This window comes from Tenrec ecaudatus, chromosome 14, assembly GCF_050624435.1.
Source record: "Tenrec ecaudatus isolate mTenEca1 chromosome 14, mTenEca1.hap1, whole genome shotgun sequence".
NCBI lineage: Eukaryota > Metazoa > Chordata > Mammalia > Afrosoricida > Tenrecidae > Tenrec > Tenrec ecaudatus.
Window position 1 is genome coordinate 58685409 of NC_134543.1, and position 21733 is coordinate 58707141.

At 36.7% G+C, this 21733-nt stretch overlaps 1 protein-coding gene across 1 annotated transcript in view; it reads left to right on the forward strand.

Annotated features, from left to right (window-relative positions):
* The window catches only part of MDGA2 (MAM domain containing glycosylphosphatidylinositol anchor 2), a 1044700-nt gene that overhangs the window by 769305 nt on the left and 253662 nt on the right, over positions 1-21733 (forward strand). The window contains exon 7 of the mRNA XM_075531139.1: positions 15656-15985. Within this exon, the coding sequence (XP_075387254.1) occupies positions 15656-15985 (330 nt within the window). The remainder of the gene's footprint in view (positions 1-15655; positions 15986-21733) is intronic.

Consider the following 21733-nt stretch of genomic DNA (forward strand, 5'->3'; position numbering starts at 1 on the left):
CTCTGCATTTGGTGCTTGGCAATGTCAGCTCTATTCCTAGAGGAGAGAAGACTCTCCTTTGTAGCACATGCAGAAGCTTTTAGGTCTGTAATACGACACTTAAGACGGGCTTCTGAGGTTCTGAGATTATCCCTTTCATTGATCGCATTTTCTATTGTAAGTAGGACCAGCCAACCAGCTTCCCTTTGGTTATTGATTGTTACAGAAACTGCTTTTAAAATATTTCAAGGCTACAGTCATGGTACACTGTCTGCTGAGTGCCTCATGAAATATTGTTAGGCCCGGTTGAGCAGACAAACAAATCCAGTGACAATTGTATATGTGTAAGAGAGAGCTTTATATTAAGAAGTAATTATATATCAATATACCCTCCCAGCCCAGTCCAGATCAAGTCCATAAGTCTGGTACTAGTCCATAAATCCCTCTTCAGATGCATACAGCAACAAGCAATGATGCTGAATGCAGGAAGATCACAAACCAGTGGGTGCGGGTTGCATGGATCCATTGGAGGTGGCCAATTCACAGGGCTTGCACACATCTGAGTGTGGCTCACTGGCACGAGGAGGTGCCATCAGGCTGTGACTTGATTGGCAAGCTAGACTCCACCCCTAAACTTTTATATCTTCAAGTCGACACTAAATTACGTAATTACCCCAGAAATACATATGTGTTTTGGCACTTTACTTTTTTAGTATTTCTCCTGGGTAAATTGAGGGACTCTTTCTCTCTTCTGTCCATACATTTCTAGAAGACAAAGGAAAGGATTCTAAAATCTGAGGAAGTATCAGAAAAATCTAAAGGGTTTTTAGAAGTGCAAATAACTGGGTACTAAACTGTAGTTTCTTTTTAGTGGTACCAGAGAACTTGTGTTTCTGACAGTAGTTCATGCTGTTTTATGTACCAGGGAACATATTTGTAGAAACACTCTTGTAAACTGTTTATCTCATAGTTTCAATTTCATAATGGAAGAATAGCCATAGAAAAGTCGTTATTTCAGGTAAACATGTCCGAATAATTAACAGACTTATATCTAACAACCATCTAACAAATACAAACAATTGATTAAATATGGAAAATATTGTAAAAATAATTTTTGAGGTCCCTAGTAATTTTCATTTTCAATGTGTGTTTTCACTAGGAGAAGGTACCATGCTAACCTCTCCATCTTGTCACTATCCACGGGTATTCATTAATCTACCTCTTTACTGAGTTGAGATTCTAGCTTAAATTTTAACTGTCAAAAGGCATGAATCTTAAGCTCTAGTCAATCAACTCTCAACACATGTATTTTCATTTAACCTTGCACATTTAATATTACACTACTTTCTGCCAATCTCCCTAGCTAATTTTCACAGAATACAAATGTGTGCTCATTCTTGCTTGATATTCACAAAACAGTCTTTTGACTTGTCATTGAGTTGAGCCTGAATATCAAAGACCTGTATACTCTGTATACTCAACTTTACTCCTTTGCTTCATATATAAAATTCCAGTAATTAGCTCACCTTCAAAGACAGAGTGCTAATTATTCCTGTGAATTTCATTGTCATGATAACTTTAAGGATGAGGTTAAAAATTCTGTTCATTGTGTGTTTCCTACATGCACGTTCAAGGGATAACTTCTACTCGACTGAACCCAGGAGAGTGCATTCTGCTCCCTTGTTTGAGGAGCTGGGGCGTGCTTTAACCTGCAGACTGTGAATTATGACGTTAGTGTTCCTCTTTGTCTTTGTTCTTATGCATTTCACAGGAAATTCGTGACCCAACTCTAACAATTTTACAGAATATGAAAGCATTTTAATTTTCAACTTTTCTTATTTGTTTTCTCATATTTTACTCTGCCACAATTTTCTCTGAATAAGAGATAAGCTATACCATGTAGTTCTACACACTAAATAATAATTCTAAATAGATATAATAGACTTTTTAACATGAAATACTAATTGTTTCTGTGTAACATACATATGAAGATGTATAAAAAATCCCAGATTTTTTCCAAAGCTATATATTTAAAATTTTTAATAAAACAACCTTGTCACCTTCAAAGTTTTCTCCATTATAATTAATATATGTGTCAAATATGTTATTCCATTCTTTTTGTTTGTTTTTAAAATCATTTTATCGGGGGCTCAGACAACTCTTATCACAATCCATCATACATCCATTGTGTCAAACAGATTTGTACATTTGTTGCCATCATCATTCTCAAACCATTTGCTTTCTACTTGAGCCCTTGGTTTCAGCTCCTCATTCTTTTCCTCCCTCCGCACTCCCCATCCTCCATGAATCCTTGATAATTTATAAATTATTATTATTTTGTCATGTCTAACACTGTCCAACATCTCCCTCACCCACTTTTCTGTTGTCCCCAGGGAGAGGGTTATATGTAGAAGATACTTGTAATCGGTTCCTCTTTTCTCCCCCACCTTCTCCTTCCCCTCCTGGTATCGCTACTCTCATTATTGGTCCTGAGGGGTTTATCTGTCCTGGATTCCCTATGTTTCCAGTTCTTATCTGTACCAGTGTACATGCTCTGGTCTAGCCGGATTTATAAGGTAGCATTGTGATAATGATAGTGGAGGTGAGGAAGCATTTAGGAACTAGAGGAAAGTTGTATGTTTTATCGTTGCTACACTGCACCCTGACTGGCTCGCTCCTCCCTGCGACCCTTCTGTAAGGGGATGTCCGCTTGCCTACAGATGGGCTTAGGTCTGCACAATGCACTCCCTCTCTTTCACAATGATATGATTTTTTGTTCTTTGATGCCTGCTACCTGATCCCATCGACACTTTGTGATCACATGAGCTGGTGTGCTACTACAATGTGGGCTTTGTTGCTTCTCAGCTGGATGACTGAGACCTTTCAGACCCCAGAAACTATATCTTTTGATAGCTGGTTACCATCAGCTTTCTTCACCTCATTTGCTTATGCACCTGCTTTGTCTTCAGTGATCTTGTCGGGAAGGTGAGCATCATGGAATGCCAGTTTAATAGAACAAATTGTTCTTGCATTGAGGGAATACTTGAGTAGATGTTCAATGTCCATTTGCTATCTTAATACTAAACCTATAAATATATGCACATAGTTCTATTTCCCCATCATCACATATAAATATATTTACATGTCTGTATTTAGATGTCTATAAATGCCCTTTGTCTCCTACTTCTTTCCTCTATTTCCTGTTATTGTCTTCTTGTCGCACTATCATACTCAGTCTTCATTTGGGTTTCAGCAATTTCTCTCAGTTACATTGCCCTTGATCAAGTCCTACCAGGCCTCTTACACTCTCCTTGTCATGGATTCTAGATCACTTGTTGGTCCCTTTTCCCTGGGTTTGTTAACATCTACTTCCTTTCCCCGTCTCCCATGTCCCCCCGGAACCATTGGTCCATTGTTTTCTCCCCCAGATTGTTTTTCCAGCCTATATTATCTAGGTAGACCTGCAAAGATAATAATATGCACAAAAACAAGACAGAGCAAAAGAAAGCAACAAAAGAAAACAAAACTGTAACACCAACAACAAAAAAACCAATGACACACACAAAAGCCTATAACTAGTTCAAAGTCTGTTTGTTGACCTTTAGGAGTGTTTTCCCGTTTAGTCTGATGGGGAGCCACGTCCTGGCCCCAAAGTCTATTTTTGGTATTCCCTCAGGACTTCCTTGCTCTGCTCCCCTTACTGTTCTGTTGCAAACTCTTAGTGTTTTGCTTCGGTGTGGTGTGGTCAGATCGGGCACAATTCTCACACTGTGTCTTCAGTATTGTCCCCCGTAGGGCTATGGGTCAGTGTGGATGTCATGTCTCATAGTGGGGCTTGCCATATGGTCCACTCTGTGCATTGGCTGCTCTGAGTTGGGATATCATCCTCAAGGCTTGGTGGGCCAGGATGTGCACTACTCTCTCTTCCTCCCCCTTCATTTGCTTCCATGTGCTCTGATCAGACATGTCCCTCTCCCTGAGCTGTAGCTTCAGTGCTGTCCTCTGAAGTAAATTCTTTGGGGGAGGTGGGGAGGGCAGCTATATAGGTAGTAGGATCAGGGCCAACCCTTCAGACCTCTCTTTTGGTTCCCTGCTTCATTCCAGTGTGTTGCATTCACTTCTTAGAGCACCGGCTTCAAATCTGGTCCCTCTTTCCCTGTAGAGATATAAGCAATACTCTCCGGCTGAAAGTACCTTCCTAGTTTTTTTATTCACCTTATCTATGTAGTCAAACTGCTCTCCTTTCCTGTCCCTGTGCATTTGTGGAAACAAGAAGATGTTGCATGGAGCAATGTCAGGTGAATAAGGTGTGTGGGGTAAGAAAGGCGTGCTGTTTTTTGGCCAAAACTGGTACACTGAGATGGCTGCATGAGCAGGTGCATTTTCATGGTGGCAAAACCAGTCCCTCATCTGCCACACAATTGGGCCTTTTTTGTCATACACTATTACACAATCCTTTCAGAATTTCTAAATAGAAAGCTCGATTAACAGTCTGGCCTGATGGAACAAACTCCTAATGTACTATCCCCATCACATCAGAGAAACAAATGAGCATCATCTTGATATTTTATTTCCCTTGATGAGCTCTTTGTGGGAAAGGTGATAATGGCATTTTGCACTGGCTTAATCGATGTTTTCTTCTGGGGTCATAAGAGTAACACCATGTCTTGTCACCAGTAATGATCGCGGGGGGCGGGGGAGGGTCAGTGAGAACCAGAGGCACAAATTTCACAGTGACCCTTCACATTCCCAAATCTTCCATTAAAATTCACTGAAGCCAGCTTAAAGACAGTCCAGATAACATCCCCATCTTCAATAGTCCGTCATTGGTGTTCGAGCACAGCGCATGAATTTTCTCACTGTTTTCATCCATTCAGGATGAGGGATGTCCAGAATGAAGTTTGTCATCAGTCAACATTTCACTTTTATTGAAATGAGAAAACGTTTTTACACTTGTTTTCCCCTATAGCACTGTCCTAGTAAGGTGTGTGTTCAATATCATAACATTATCTGGGGCATTTTTTCCTGAGCAGCAAACAAAATTTCAAATCTGCACACTGTTCTCTTAAATCAGCCATTACAAAAAGAAAACCAACAAGATTCAAGCGAAACTGCTTTCATGAAAAAATGCACTATGACCAGAGAGAAACTTCCCAGGTGATGGCACTGGATGCACTAACTCAGAGCAAGTTGTTTGATGTTTACATAGCAGGAAAAATGCATACTAGGAAAGCTCCTCTGAGCCAAGCGAAATTATATTTGGGGGGGGGGGGAGGGCTACCTCCTTGTATCAATATTTGCTTGTTTCAACAGCGGGTTTATCCAGACCATATTTTAGTAGTTCTGTCATGTGTTAGGTAATGCACAAGGTCCAAACCTTGCATTATAGGGAATGTAAAAATTCAGATCCTTGTCCTGTGGTTTAAATAAGACATTCTAGACCTACAGGGCATTAAAATTTTAATACAGCTTACCACTTTGGAGGAAGCATGACATTATAAATCTGTTAAACTTACCTCTTATTTTGTCAAATAATCTTGCACTCATGTGACAATTTATCCTTGAATGACACTATAAATTATGTCTATAACTATGTGCATACTCTTGGAAGTGTGTTTTGAAACCATAAGCATGTTCTTGATACTGAAATTTTATGGCTATGAATTTCCTATGTTTACCCTACTTCCATATATTTCAATAATGTAAAACTTTGAATTTAATAGTAATAAGTTTCAAGTACCCCTAGGGTAGGATCAGATGGTTAAGATAATTGATATAAATTCCTAGTGAATAATGATTCATGTTATTATGCCATTCAGTATATCCAGACTATTTTTGGTAGTTGTTCACTTGAACTTGAAAGGATATATTTTGATGATTTAAATATTATTTTAATTTAGAGTGAAATGTATTTGAATCTAGTCAAAGCATTTTGTGCCTCATGAACCAAAACTTTACATTAAAAATAAAGGAAAAGAAAATAACCAAAACAAATGAACAGTGCTCCCTTGTTCTCCAAACACAGTAGTGAAAGGAGGTCCAAACTATGAAGGAAAAACTCAAGGCCTGTAATTAGGGCAGACGTCTTCATAAAACAGTATTCGCCTTCTCATTAAAGCCTTACTTTACAACACTTTCCTAAATGATAGAAGCAGAACCCAGATCCTGGGGACAGGGTCAGAACCACTGTGTTGCAATGGAACACAGTCCATGGTGTATTTTCTTAAACAGGATCTCATAATTTTCCAGCCCAAGAAGCCAGTTTGAAGGTGATTTTTAATCACAATGAAGAATACAAAAATGTAAAATGATAAGTACAAAATAAAACAGATTTAAAAATAGAGCTGGAAAATGCCATTGTGTCAATTGATTATAAGATCACTGCTAACCTTTCAGCTCTCAGTGCCAGAGTGGCAACATTGAAAACAGTAAGCTTCCATTTAAGTATGAGACAGTATAGGTGGGTGATTTCAAATCACTTGAGCGATTTTAGATTTAAGGAAATAAAAAACATTTTTGTATAAACAATAGTATATACAAAGGAAAATATTAAAATTTGAAAAGTAGATTGGTGAAAGTATGTGGGGTACCAGGGAATAGTGGGAGGGGTTGGAAATAGCAACAGAGGCAGACTACATTTGAAAAGAGACAATATGCAGCTTTTGAGATAAAAAATGCATTGAAGAAAAAGTGAAAAAATGACTTTTAGGATGAATTGATCTAATTATTGTCATTGATAAATGATTAATTATGCACATATTAATGATATACTACTTTACAAACAAGTATATTTAGCATATGTCTAAGTTTTCGTTTACCATAAAAATGCTTCTAATCTTAGATCTTTTTAATTAGAAAATGAAAGACTATTTACTTCTAAATTCTCATTTTTCTCAATGAAGAGATATTCTTAACTATGAGAGAAAAAATAAATTCAAAACATTAAATCTAGATATAAAGCCAGGAAGTTGTGCTAATTGCTGTATTAAAATAGTTGGTGCTTCGGAATCTTGACATAGAAAGTGGAGTCGGTGTCTTCCCACAAAGTCTCACAGCCTTGCAAATCCTAGGCCGTCCTTTCGCTCTGGCCAATAGGTCACCATGAGTCAGAATCGACGCATTGGCAGTTGGTTGATTATAAGACAACATGTATATCTAATTTATGTAGCAGCTGCAGTATAATAGGGTTTGTTCTTCTTTATTCATAAAGACACTTTGGAATTCATACTGAAATGGTTGTTGTTTGAAGCCATTGAGTCATTCCTGACCCATAGCAACCCTATGCACAACAGAACCAAACGCTGCCTGGTCGTGAGACATCCTCACAATTGTTTCCACGCTGGAGCTCACTGTTGTAGTCACAGTGTCAATCCATGTCCTTCTGTTTTAGCACACTTACCGTCCTTCTCCAGGGGCTAGTCTGACTACATGCCCCAAGTGCGTAAGCCGAAATCTCCCCATCCTTGCCTCTCAGGAGCACTCTGGCCGGACTTCTTCCAAGACAGATCGGTTTGTCCTTTTAGCAGTCCACGGTACTTTCACTATTTCAGCATTCTTCTCTGGAACCATATTCTGAAATAGTAGGAATGACAAAATAAAATGAAAACAGTATTTATTACTCTTTAAATTCACTTATTTTCTCCCTTTTCAAGCAGTGGTTATTCCCCAAATGATCATTTTTTGCCCAACTGAGAAACCGTTTCTTGCTGTGAGTTTTAAACACTGCTTGCCCACACATATCCAGCTGAACAACTTAAAGTTGATTCCAGTTCGTCCGATCTTTGTTCTGACAAGTTGAATGGCTAACTGAAGTAATTAGCTTCAAGTAAATTCACAAAATGAGGAGGATCTTGATGCGTTGTAATGAAATAAAATTCCCCCTTTTTTACAGCATGTGATTCTGCATTCAAATTAGCAAGGGGCTGCATGAAGCCACTTTTATGAAAAGCATATTCTGTTGTTGTTGATCTTGCTTTATTAATGGACGTTCCTTCAGACCTACTTTTGCTGATTGAAATCATGAGGGAGAAGGAAGAGAGTATAAGAACATCCAGTGTGTGCGAAGAAGAAGAAAATCATCCTAGTCCTGCCTCTCTTCCATGAGCTTCAATACTTTTATATTCCTGATAAAATGCTCTCAGTACTTGTTTATGACCATTTAAGATAGATAGATTAGTATTTCTTCAAGTAACCGAGTTACATCAAAATGTACCAGTTTATATCAGGGCTTGTGGTTTGTGTAGAATCGAATACATTTTAATTCCTTTTAAATAGTTTTGATGAATTTCAAAATACACATTTTCAATACAAGGACAGATTCATATATATATATATATTTATATTGCTAGTTGATTGAAGAAGGAAGGAGACATGCTGCCCTTATTATTGGCAAGTTCATGAGATGACTGTTTTATAACGTCAATGTACCATTAGATACTTAACCTAAAAATCAAAATCTATTCCCTGCATTTCAGGGTTTTTTCCATCATTAAGTATATTTCCACTGGAGAATCGTATAGATTGTATTATGATAATCATAATAATGGAAATGTTTAAAACATCAAAAATGGAATCTAATTGGAGAGTCTTTTCAGTTAGTCTCATTAATTGATAGATTCTCTCAGGACACTATCTTTACATTTTTATTTTAATCCCAAGAGATGTTCACAAATTAAGATATTTTTGTTTGTTACATTGCTTTTGGGGAGGAGAATGACATACAGCCGTCCCCCTAGGAGCATTGCTATATATATATTACCTTGTTCAAAGCTCTCAAAAGTTCTGCATCACAGCAACCTTTTAATATATAATATTATCTTTCATATTTAATAATTATATAGAATTTCTTGTTATATAATAATAATGTTTAATTATTATATTCAACTATTATTTATTAAATACTTGGCATATAATATTATTTTTAATGTAAACTAATAATATGAGTACAGTGGATTACAGAATAAGGAATGTGTCCTGATTTGTTTTGATATCACTCCTAGCTGCTTTTTGAAGTTTCAAAAATGCTGTTTCAGAGACTCAAAGTGTATGTAGATGTCAGGTTTTTGCTTCTCCTTTCCTCAGACACAACGTCCAGCTGAGTTCTGAGAAGTTTGCAAACACGATCGCTTTAAAGGAAGCCCTTTTATTCAGAAGCAGGAATGGATGTGGCCCATAAGGAAGGAGCTCTGGTGGCGTAGAGGATTGCATGTTGAACTGCTAACCACAAGGTCAGCAGTTTGAAGCTACCAGCAGCTCTCGGGTAGAAAGCGGAGGCCTTTTCGTCCTGTCATGTTTGACAGTGTAGAGATAAATAGGACTACCACCTGGGCAGTTTTATTCTGTCCTCCGGGGTCACTTTGATTCAAAAGTGTCGCAATAGCAGTGAGATTTATTATTGTTGTTGTTTGGAGCTAGTCAATGTGGTCAAGCTTGTGAAGTCCCAGTATTCTTCCTCATCTTGATCTCTAGAGTGCTGCTGTTTGATCATAGACTATCATTCTGCTCCTCAACACACACACACACACACACACACACACACACACACACACACACACACATTACTCTTTTCTTTATCACATTTACCTCAATGATTCAGAAAACATAAGTCTATAAACAAAATGAAGCAACTAGCAACTACAATGTATTAAATGTCAATTTTAATTAAAATGCCAATTTTAATTAAATTGTACAACAAAAAATAAAGACAAACTATAACAAGTAATTGTGTTCAGAATTTGGGGATTGTATTGTCATGACTCCCTCCCCTAGAGCAGTGGTTCTCAACCTGTGGGTCACATCCCCTTCGGGGTCGAAAGACCCCTTCACAGGGGTAGCCTGATTCATAACAGTAGCAAAATTACAGTTATGAAGTAGCAATGAAAATAATTTGATGGTTGGGGGTCACCACAACATGAGGAACAGTATGAAAAGGTCGCAGCATTAGGAAGGTTGAGAACCACTGGCCTAGAAGTTCATAGTCTCCTGGGAAAGAAACCCACCAAATTATAATACAATATATTATTAAACACTATCTTTTGAGTTGCATGACTGATACACTCTATTTTCAACTGCTTATTCAGTAGGTCTAGCAAATGCTTTATTCTAATACAATTTTTATTATTTTAATAGAGGAGAAATGAATAATAATTATTTTGTCTTTATTACATTAACAATAATTCTAAATCCAAGACTTTCAGCATAATTTCCCCCATTTTTGGCCACAACCATTCCGAGATTTCAAAAGCGGTGTATTTGGAGGTTTTCCCCCAACTAATTTGTGAACTTGGAGTGGCTACTTGGTTGTCAGACAGATTATTAGAAGCTTGAAAGCTGACATATGTTATTTCTAAAGAGAGGGGAGTCCTCTGTAGTTTAAGACACTATGATGAGTTCTTGTTTAGCCGATGAGTTTTATTGTGGAACTGAGATGTGCCGTGTAGGAACCCTGGAAGGGGAGTGGTAATGAGCTGGGCTGTGATCTGCTTGATGTGAAGTTCAAAACTACCAGCAGCTCGCGGGACATAGAGAATTACTACTTACCTACAGGGTGACAGTCTCAGAGGCCACAAGGGGGTCGCCCTGAGTCAGGGTGGATACTATGGCAGTGGGTATCTGCTGTATACTATAAAGGAGTGCAAGGTCAAGAGAGAGAGAGAGAGAGAGAGAGAGAGAGAGAAAGGGGAGAGGGGAGAGAGAGAGGAGAGAGGAAGTACATTGCCATATACTGTAAAGGAGTGCAAGGTCCTGAGAGAGAGAAGAGAGAGGAAGTACATTTGTACTTTGCATATACTATAAAGGAGTGCAAGGTCCAGAAAGAGAGAGGGGAAGTACATTTGTACATTGCATATACTATAAAGGTCGAGAGAGAGAGAGAGAGAGAGAGAGAGAGAGAGAGAGAGAGAGAGAGAGAGAGAGAGAGAGAGAGAGAGAGAGAGAGAGAGAGAGAGAGAGGTGGTACATTTGTGCATACCATATTTCAAGTCGACAACGATGGTCAAAAAAGCAGTCTGCTCGCACAGCTTCTTTCCCTTGATCTGCATTAAGCTCATATCATTAAAGATCACATCCTGGGCCGCCAAAGCCAACGGCCACTCCTTTAAAAGAGAAACAGAAACTCTAACCTAGTTTTACCTCGTGGAAGCTTTCCCCAGAGCCTCAGCATTCCAGAGGTAGACATCCTCTTCTGTCTGTGGGCAGAGGTCACCAGTGAGCCCTGCCCCGACCTCAGCAATTGGCCTCCCAGTTTACACCTGGATTAAATTAAATTCCATTCACGTCAAACCTGTGTAAATCACAAATTAGAGGAGTACAATGAGAATGTTCTCGAGAGTAAACTTTCAAAAATGAGTATGAGTGACATTTGCATTCAGTTCTCGGAATATTAAAAAGAAGAGTGGGACAATGGGTTATATTTTAGTGTTTCCAAATTGACTACCCAGAACAGAAGCTCAGCTTGAAGCCAATCTTTTACATGCATTGCCAGGCTAAACGAATACGTTTTGAGGTTCATCCATCACACTTTATGATACATTAAGGCAAATCTAATGTTCTCTCAGGCTGGTGTTAAGGGATTTTCAATATTTAGACTAAGAAATTGCATTTGGGGAAAGGGATTTCTTCTCCCTTTTTACTTACAATGTGTTTAGTTCTGTGCAGTCTCTTTAAGTCTATTGGACCTCTGTTATATCCAATACTAATCACAGATTGATTGTAAGAGTTTGAAACCTTAGCTGGTGGCAGGAAATGACTTTAAATTAACATCACATGAACTCCTCCACACTCTTCACTGAAAAAGAGTGTTTAATTATAAATGAAGAAACCTGCTTACCAGCTGATTAACTACATTAAACACTTTATATTTTCAAAGCTCTACACAACTGCTAATAAGCTATTTCTCACAATGAGTCTCAGAGGAAACTTAATACTATTGCCTCCTATTTTAATAAAAGCTGCACTTGACCCATAAAAATGAGATTGCTCATCTTGGACCACATAGATATGAAAAACTAGAATTAGATTTCAAGTTCTTAATACAGCTGCATCTAATTTTTCAGAGCTTTTGTCTTAGTGATCAGCCAATGTAATGCAAGTTAGACAACCATGTACATTTCACTGCCCTCTGTTACTATGGCTGAAAGTGCGCGTGTACACACACACACACATACATACACACACACTCACACACACACACACACACACACTCACACACTCACACACACACTCACACACATTTTTCTCCCAAGGGCATTTATACTGTATGCAAAACCAGTAACGTTATTTTAGAAGAGACGTCTTAAATACTGAGAGGTGGTTCTCTAGCCAAATGATCCACCCACTTGTCCTGATTTTCTTGGACGTTAGCTCACCTATAAAACTCCTTTATCTCTCTGTGATTGGTTCACTTTTGGCCTTTTTAGAATCTTTGCCATTTTAAAAACTTGTAGAGTTGATTTAGGCCAAGACTTAGAATTGTCTACTACTGAGATCAGCAAGTACTTTTAACAATGGGCTCTTTCTTAAAAGAATACTTAGCTACATTTCATGCTATGAATTAGGATAATCATATATAATATTTTATCTTATTTAATAATTTATTTTAGTATTTGCACTTTTTGTAAGAGTTTTATGTTATTTTTCATAAATAAAAATTTATAATATGTAATACTCTCATCAATTTTTATGAGTTAATTTAACTCTAGTTTGTCTGAATTTCAAATTCTATCAATGTCAAATATTACTTTTTCTGTTTATATTTCAGTATGTCTCTATACAAAGCACAGTGCTAGAAAATAATAATTGCATATAAATAATGTTAATCACTGATCTGCCTGAGTTTTGGGGGGTGGCTTCAGGATCTGGGGTTGTGCTTGTTTTTATATGCTAGCCAACATGAAACATTGGACAGGAAGTGATCATAGAAAGTATTCCCATGGGAAATTATTAATTAATTAATTAATTTGTAGATTGAAAATTTACCAAAGTTGCAAATTCTCTATTCCTTTAAATTTCTATTTAGGCTTCTCATTTCTCTTTAGGTTCAGTATATGGAAAATATATAGCAAAAGCCCCTCTCATTTTAGTGTTGTGGTGCCAACAGAAGTAAATAATTCTTCACATATATACTATTTATTTAGACTTGTTTAAAATGAAAAAAAAAGAAATTTTGGGCTATCATGATTTTCTTTGTTTTGCAAAAGTTCAATTCCATTAAAATTGTGTCTGCACAATATTATATGACAAATATGGTGGGTAGATATAGATGTTTTCAGTACATTGCCCTTTGTAGATCCAATGTGAATTCATACATCAGTGCCTATTAAAATTTAAATATATGAGGCTAGATAATAGAATGTCATAATTTTACCTATTTTCATCCTTGAAAATTCGACTGAAGAAAAATATTGCTAGAGATAAATAAGTTTTCTAAGCTGCAATTTATTATGAAAAAATAATGCAATAAATAACAATAAGGAACTGAGACTTAAGTGCTTGTCGTTTGATATTTTCATTAAAACTGAACCTTTGAGCTTTTTATAAATAATGCTTAATCAAGTCTGTAAGATTCAAACTTCTTCAGTAGTATGGAACATGTTATATCGATATACTGTGTGGTTTCTTTAGACAAAATATTATAATTTGGAGCATAAATTGGTCTATAATCTGAGTGTATGAGTTTCAAAATGGGGTTGTGGGGGTATACTTATTTTGTTTGATTTATGGAAACATCTTTCTACCTCGTTCTGAGGAGGAGCACGATAAGCATTCATTGAATATATGAAAAATACAAATATTGTTTTTTGAATAATATTTTTATCTCCTTTCTAAAATACAAACAGGAAAATATTTTGGACAAAAGAATATAGTAAAAGAAGCTTAGAAACAGCTTTCCCCTCTATGCTTGATTATCTATGTATGTCTTTATGTATTTTACGGTTGTTAAGGAAGTACACAACCAACACATACGTCAATTCAACCATGTCTGCCTGCACAGCGCAATGGCATAGGGTTGATTTGTGCAGGCGCTCTCTTCCTCCATTTCTGAGCTTGTTCTCTCACTGACAGACTCACTGCCTCCTAAATTGCTTGTGTATTCTTGCATTGCTCTTTGCATTTCTAGTGTGTCCTGGTCTTTATTTGACAAACTTGGGGGGGGGGGGAGTACCAGTATTTAAATTCAGGAGAAATTACCCAAAATTTGCTTAAAGACCACCTAAATGTGCAGGCTCACTAAGTCCATATCCCTTTTGCAGAGTTATTATATATTTACATAATACAAAGAGTGACTGGCCAATTTCATTTTGATAATTGTATTTTTCACGGTATAGGCTACATTTTACTCTATATGGAGGCTGGTGTTGAAGGGAGAATGGAACTAGGGAAGATGTTGGTCAACCAAATGATAGATGCATAGGAGAATCCCTGTCATAAGGATTCCATTCTAGTCCCCATTCTAGACCACTGTCTCATTCATAGTCCAGAAGTGGGGTCTGAGCAATTGTAAAGAGACCTCAGCCACTGCCTGACTGTCGTTAGTACTGACTCACATGGTTAGAACATGGGACCTTAGATTCAGGAAGCCCCACTGTTAGGATACAAATGGTGTTCATATTTCAAGACATGGTAAAAAAAAAAAGTTGTTTTATCTATTTATATGAGAATGCTAAGAACAAGTTTTACTAGAAATAGTTATGTGTGGTGGAATACAATAGTTCTTGTCAAATATATTAACAATTGTTAAGGTCAGACTATTTCAATATATGAAAATGTCTTATGAATAGGAACTGACTCAATTCTTACCAAAATAGTTTTGCTTAGTCTATGAATACAATTTTTGTAATGCCTGAGTTATTCAGGAAATTAAGATATAAATTAGAGATGGTATAGGTAAGGTAATAGATTTAATGATTATATTATTATATAAATCTGCACTTATTGACAGAGGTAGGTTACAAAGGTTCTCATTATGCAAAAATCAGTATGTGAAAATGAAGAATGTCCATAGCAGGTCACAAAGTGGAAGATGACTACATCATTGCACAAATGAAAATTACAGCCTTATAAAGTACTGATTTGCATTATAAAATAACTGCCAAATTACATTATTTCATAAATGCCAAACCACTGAGCAGCCTATCCCATACAAGTCTTCATATAGACTTAACCAATCACATCTAGTGTTATTCTTGCTTAGCCCTTTATTTTTTTACTGTCAAACTGTCATTGCTAAGGCAAAAAGTAGTGGGACAGTAGATTTTTTACTATTGTAGTGAATGTGCAGTATCAAATAAAGTAGTAAGTGAGTAGTAGGTGTAATTTTAAATGTTATGTACTATGATATAAATACATAGGTCTCATCATTTTTTCAAAATTCAGTGGAAAAACACTTTAAATATCAATTTTATAATTTATCACATTCATTTTTACATCACCGAAAAATTAGATTCCTGAGAATCCATGTTTAGAGCTTCTAAGTGTTTTAGTTTGATATTTAAATTATTTTGAGTTATATAAAAAGTGGCATTGAGATGCATACTACTTTGAAATAACCAAGTAAACTGTAGACATTTTATTTCATTTGTAAAGAAAGATCTGATTACCCAGAGTGATTACCTAGACTGAATGAATCCCTAACATTATGAAAGTAAAACTAACTGCTTATGGAATTTTTATATTTTAGCATTAAAAAAAGGACGGTTTTGGATCACACCAGATCCTTATCACAAAGATGACAACATCCAGATCGGGCGTGAGGTGAAAATATCTTGCCAAGTTGAAGCTGTTCCTTCCGAGGAGTTAACTTTTAGTTGGTTTAAAAATGGTCGTCCACTAAGAAGTTCTGAGCGGATGGTTATTACACAGACTGATCCTGATGTCTCTCCGGGAACTACGAACTTGGACATCATTGATTTAAAATTCACGGATTTTGGGACTTACACCTGTGTAGCGTCTCTGAAGGGAGGAGGGATATCTGATATCAGCATTGATGTTAACATATCCAGCAGCACAGGTAAGAAGTATATCTAAGACGCAAAAGATGTTCTCCTTTACAACAAATTTTATATGTTTAGCACCCAAAATAGTCTATATGTATATAGGTATATCTTATTTTTTTAAGTTTCCTAAAACCAAAATTCAGAATGTCCACTAGATATAATTTTATAAAATATTTTTGCTTTCATTTTAGTTTACATTAGCACCAGGTTTTACAGAAATTGTGCCAATAAAAGAAATACTAGTGGTTAAAATTGACATAGCATTCTAGACTAATTAGCACCTGGTTTTCATTACTTAGGCCCCTCTGCAGAGTCTAAAATTATACTTATTAAGTTCTGCAACAAATGACTAAAACATTAAGAAAGTGTTCAGACATTTTAAATCAACAGAAACAAGTCAGGGGGGCTTGGGGATGGGTATAGTACAGATTATTTAAGATAAGTCAAATATAAGATATGCTATAATAATTATGTTTCTTCCACTTTAAAAAAACAATGGTGAATTTGTTAGCATTGTAGATAGATGTGACTTTGGGGAGAATATTTGGAGAGACTTTCTTCACAATGAGATGGTCAAATACAAAAATATATTGATATGAAAACTCCTTATTTAAACGTTAAACATGGAAATGTGCTCTTGTTTTTCTTCCGATCAAACGGACCATTATAGTTGAGGGAAATGATACAGTTTGGTATGGAGAATGTGCTTGTTTGACTCTCAGATATGGGAAAGTCCCACACTTCTAGGAACTGTAGTCACTATGCATCTGGAGAAGTCCAGAGCACCTGTTTGTTTGGTCACTCTCTCCCGGTCGATTATGAAATTAATATTTTGCATAATGCTAGGTGAGTAACATGTGTCAAATCATGCAGCACTTTCTTTTTCAGCCAGGGTGAATTTCACCTTTTGTTCAGTCAGAAATTCACCTGTGATATGTATGCCTTTTTGTGATTCCAAATTACATTCTACACTGGCTTTATTTTATTCTTTTAAGCTCATCGGATGCACTTAACTTCACAATGTGGTTTTATTAGTAGAGAGATATGTAATTCAAGAATTAATATTAAACATATTAATATTAATTTACAATTTTTAGAGACTTTGTCTTGAAGATATTCCATGTGCATCAGCTACATTTAATAAAAAAAGAAATGTGGATTCTAAGAGATACTGTTTGTCTTTCTGTAGAGAAACACTGTTCTCTATCTTATGGATATCCAAATACTGGTGCTAGCACTTGCAGTTGGACTGATTTGAGGATATAGGATAGAAAAACTGGCAATAAGTCCAGCTATTCATCAGAATTTATGTATCTACTCCGTTAACAAATATCCATTGACTAGTCCCATTGATGTGCTAAGTGCCGTTCCCGTGCTACATTACTTTCAGACTAAGAACAAGTTTGTGTGACTCAACATCCTTTGCCGTGAGTTAGCTGACGAAAGCTCTTCCAGGATTAGTCTATAATTAATTATAAGCATTGCTTTGTTTTGTGTGATTCCTTGTCTAGTTTATTTGCTTGTTTCTTTTCAGAACCAGTGGCGTAATAGGCAAATTCAAAGAATCAGTACTCCATTATCAATGAACTTGTTGATGAAAGCACAGTTCACCAGCTGTTAAGCTTAGACGCAAGTGGGAGCATAAGATTGAGAAAACTGATATAGAAATCCTCACTGCTCCGTTCTTGTGGATACAGGAGAGCTTCAGGGAGAAGTGACATTTGAGTTAATCTTGAAGGAACTAGCACTGAAATAGTTAAGAGAGTAAAAAGAGAATGCATTGGGAAAGAAATGAAGACATCCTTGGAATATTAATTTGGTTCTAAATTTTGCTTTAGATAGGATTTGTGCTGGTAGATGTTAATATAAATAAGTGATGTTGGTTTACTTCAATTTTACAATTTCCCCATGGAAAATTATAACAATTGTAAAGACCTCAATGAAAAACCTCTATATTAGAACTTTAATTACTACAATTCAATTACATAAAATGAAAATCATTCACACTTTTGAAAACCATATGTGAACTTTGATAAAAAATATTGAAAACAGTTAAAAATTCAAACCTGAAAAATGCCATCAGTGGATATTATTTGTTTGCATAAATGCAATTGTTATGGTAGATTTGCACTTTCCGGGAGTTGCTGCCTTCCTCCTTCAGCATTGCTACGGGGTAACATCCTGTGTGCTCCTTCATTTACATGCACTCCTTCGCATCAGTTGGCAAACATGTAGGTTTTTAGAAAATCAGAGGCACTGCGCCAAGACTAGAAAAAGTCAACAGTGGAACTGGTATTCTCAGTGCATATCTCAGAGATACGTGAAAATCTCATGGTAAGACTTTTGGTGGGAAAATACAGAAGATTCCTCCATATTTTGATAGAGTCTGTGTGTGTGTGTGTGTGTGTGTGTGTGTGTGTGTGTGTGTGTGTGAGTGCCACTCCCTTTGTTTAAGTAAAAGAACAAAAAGCCAAGTGGCACTTAGATGATTGAACTACAGGGTGCAACATGGTATCTTGACAGAAAGGTGCAAGTTTTTCATTTTAAAAGTATAAATTATGCTCTCTCTCTCTCTCACTCACTCTCTCACTCTCACTCTCACTCACTCTCTCACTCTCTCACTCTCTCACACTCTCACTCACTCTCTCCCTCTCTCACTCTCTCACTCACTCTCTCCCTCTCTCATTCCTTGATCATCAGACCAAGGAACACCTCCATTTGCAAGCTACATTACAAAAATATATATATAAATTACATAAATATTTTTTCCTCCAGTGAGCCTGTGAGAGCCAGAACTCCATAGGATTGCCTTGTTTTTCTGAGTCTCATGAGTTCTAACTTTGCTGTTGACTAATTACTATTATTATGAGAGTTAACCAGTATTTGTAGCAGTTTCTATATCTTGAAATAAATTTTTAATAACTTGGGGCCAATGTATGTGATAAGAAAAATAAAGGACATGAAGAAAAGGAAGAAAAACAATTACGATAAAATCAAGTGACCGGATTTTCTTTTGTGCCCCTTTCCAGGAAATAAACAATAGAAATGTGAAATTCCTTTCATTAAAATTAAAGTTCTAATGCATGAGGACAGTGAGTGATATGCTGTGCTATATAAAAATTTGAATTTAATCACTACCACTGAGTTGCTTCCAACTCCTGGTGACCCCATTTATCTGGTTTCGGAAGTGGTAGATCTTTATTGGAGCAGACAGCTTCACCACTGACCTCTCAGTTAGCAGCCCAATGCTTACCTGACAGACGCACCAAGGTGTCTTTATTATACTTAAAGACCCAAAATCAAATTTCCTGCCAGCTAATCAATTGTGACTCACTGCGACCCTACAGGACAGGGTAGAACTGATCCTGAGGGTTTTGAGATAGTAATGCGCTCTCTTTTAAAATCATAGTACTGGGGCTCTTACAGCCATTATCACAATCCAAACATACATCTATTGTGTCAAGCACATTTTTACATGTGTTGCCATCATCATTTTCAAAACATTGTCTTTCTACTTGAGCCCTTGGTATTAGCTCATTTTTCTCCCTCCCTCCCTCATGAACCCTTGATAATTTACAATTTTTTTTTCATGTCTTACACAAACCGCTTCAACATTCACCTACTTTTCTGTTGTTCATTCCCTTGGGAGGGGGTTATATATCAATCATTATGATCATTTCCTCCCTTTCTCCCCCCACCTTGCCCTTACCCTCCTGGTATCACTACTCTCATTATTGTTCCTAAGAGGTTTATCTGTCCTAATTCCCTGTGTTGTGAGCTCTTATCTGTACCAGTGTACATGCTGTGTAGATGGATTTCTAAAGTAGAATTGGGGTCATGATAGTGGAGGGTGGGAAGCATTAAAGAACTAAAGGAAATTTATATGTTTCTCTTTATGGGAGTAGAAAGCCTCATCTTTCACCTGTTAATATACATAAGATAATGAGTTATAAGCATAAGACCTGCTGTTGCCTTGATCAGAGGAAGCCACACGTAGATAAAGATTATGTAAATACCCTGTTCCCCCGAAAGTAAGACATCCCCGAAAATAAGACCTACCAAATATACTCGAATATAAGCCAACCCGAGTACAAGCCGAGGTACCTATGTATTACCTGGGAAACCAGGAAAACTGATTGACTTGAGTATAAACCTAGGGTGGGAAATGCAGAAGCTATTGGTGAGCTTCAATAATCAAAACAAATGAAAATAAAATTACTAAAAATTGAGACATCAGTGGGGTAATGTATTTAAATATGTGTTTTAAATAAAAAACATAAATAAAAAGACAACAAGTTATTTAACATCAGTAAACCAGCACAGTAAGTGGAAAATAGGTTCAACAAAAACAATAAGGTATCAACAATGATACCTTAAGAGTACTATTCCCTGAGCTCAATGAGCAACCAAGCTAAAATGTAAAGAGTTAAAATCCTTCAGAACTGGATCCCTCATCATCATCTGTATCCCAGTGCAGAGCTTCAGCTGGTGTGAGATCATCATAGACGCTGTCCTCACTGAGATTGCTGTCATCACCATCACTGCTGTCATTTTCATATAAAGCGCAGTCTTCACTGCCATCCATAGCATTACTAATACTACATTTCTGGAAGACTCATCACACCATGTCTTCTGGACTATCTTCCCATGCATCTCGAACCCATTTTGCTTTTAACTCTATGTCAGGCTTCATGAGATTTCCTCCTTTGGTTAGTTGGGCTTGACCAGATGACATCCATTCATGCCACATCCTTCGTACATGGTCTTAAAAAGGCTTTTTCAAAGATATATCCAGAGGCTGCAGTACAGATGTAAACCCACCTGGAATAACAGCTAAAGTAAGTTTACTAAAGTTTGCCAATGTTTTTTATGTCATCCGATAGGTGGGCTCTGAACATATCCCAAACAAGTAACGGTGGCTTTTTCTTTAAGGTTGCTCTTGGTCATTGGTTCCAAATTTTTTCCAGTATTTTTTTTTGTTCCGTCTTCGTCCATCCAGCCTTTAACATGTGCATGCAGAGTAATTCTTGGTGGGAAATTGATCTTTTTAGGCAAGGTATTTCTTTTAAAAATAATGATAGGACACAGCTTAGTTCCATTAGCCAAACATGATAGAACAACTGTACAGTGTTGTTTTTTTTTAATTTCCTGTGGTTTTGAGAAAAATGTTTTTTCTCTTAAACTTGCCACAGTTCTGTTGCTTGAAAGATCAAAAGTCATGGCAGTTTCGTTCATATTCCCAATATCTGCCAGGTCATAATTATGAATCCTTCTTTTTTTATAATAAATGACTGGAATGACATATTTTTTTTTCTTTGAGGTCTTGTGGCAATTTCTGGAAAATCTTTGTTCTTTGTCTCAAACATAGTAGGACAAATCTATTCATGAAGTGGGCACACCATCCTGCTAATGCAGCAAATTTTTCAATGCCTGGTGCTTGATATTTGTCATCCTTAGCCATTTGTAGAGCACATATGCAAATTCCCATGCATGTTATGCAGTAACCATTTTGATGACACTCCATAACCCATTTATGCAATTCACTCTCTAGAGCCCCATAAAAAGACGTTAAACCACGACGAACTTTTTTAGCTGCTGGAATCTGTTCCATGTTAGCCTTCATTTTCTGTTACTCCCTCGCTTGCTTTTCTCAACGCAGAATTCCCTACTTGCAATACTGTTATTGCTCTCTTCTGCTCTTGACACAACCTTCATTATGAAACCAGCCTCATATGACCGGCGTTTTTATTTTGGTTCAAGAG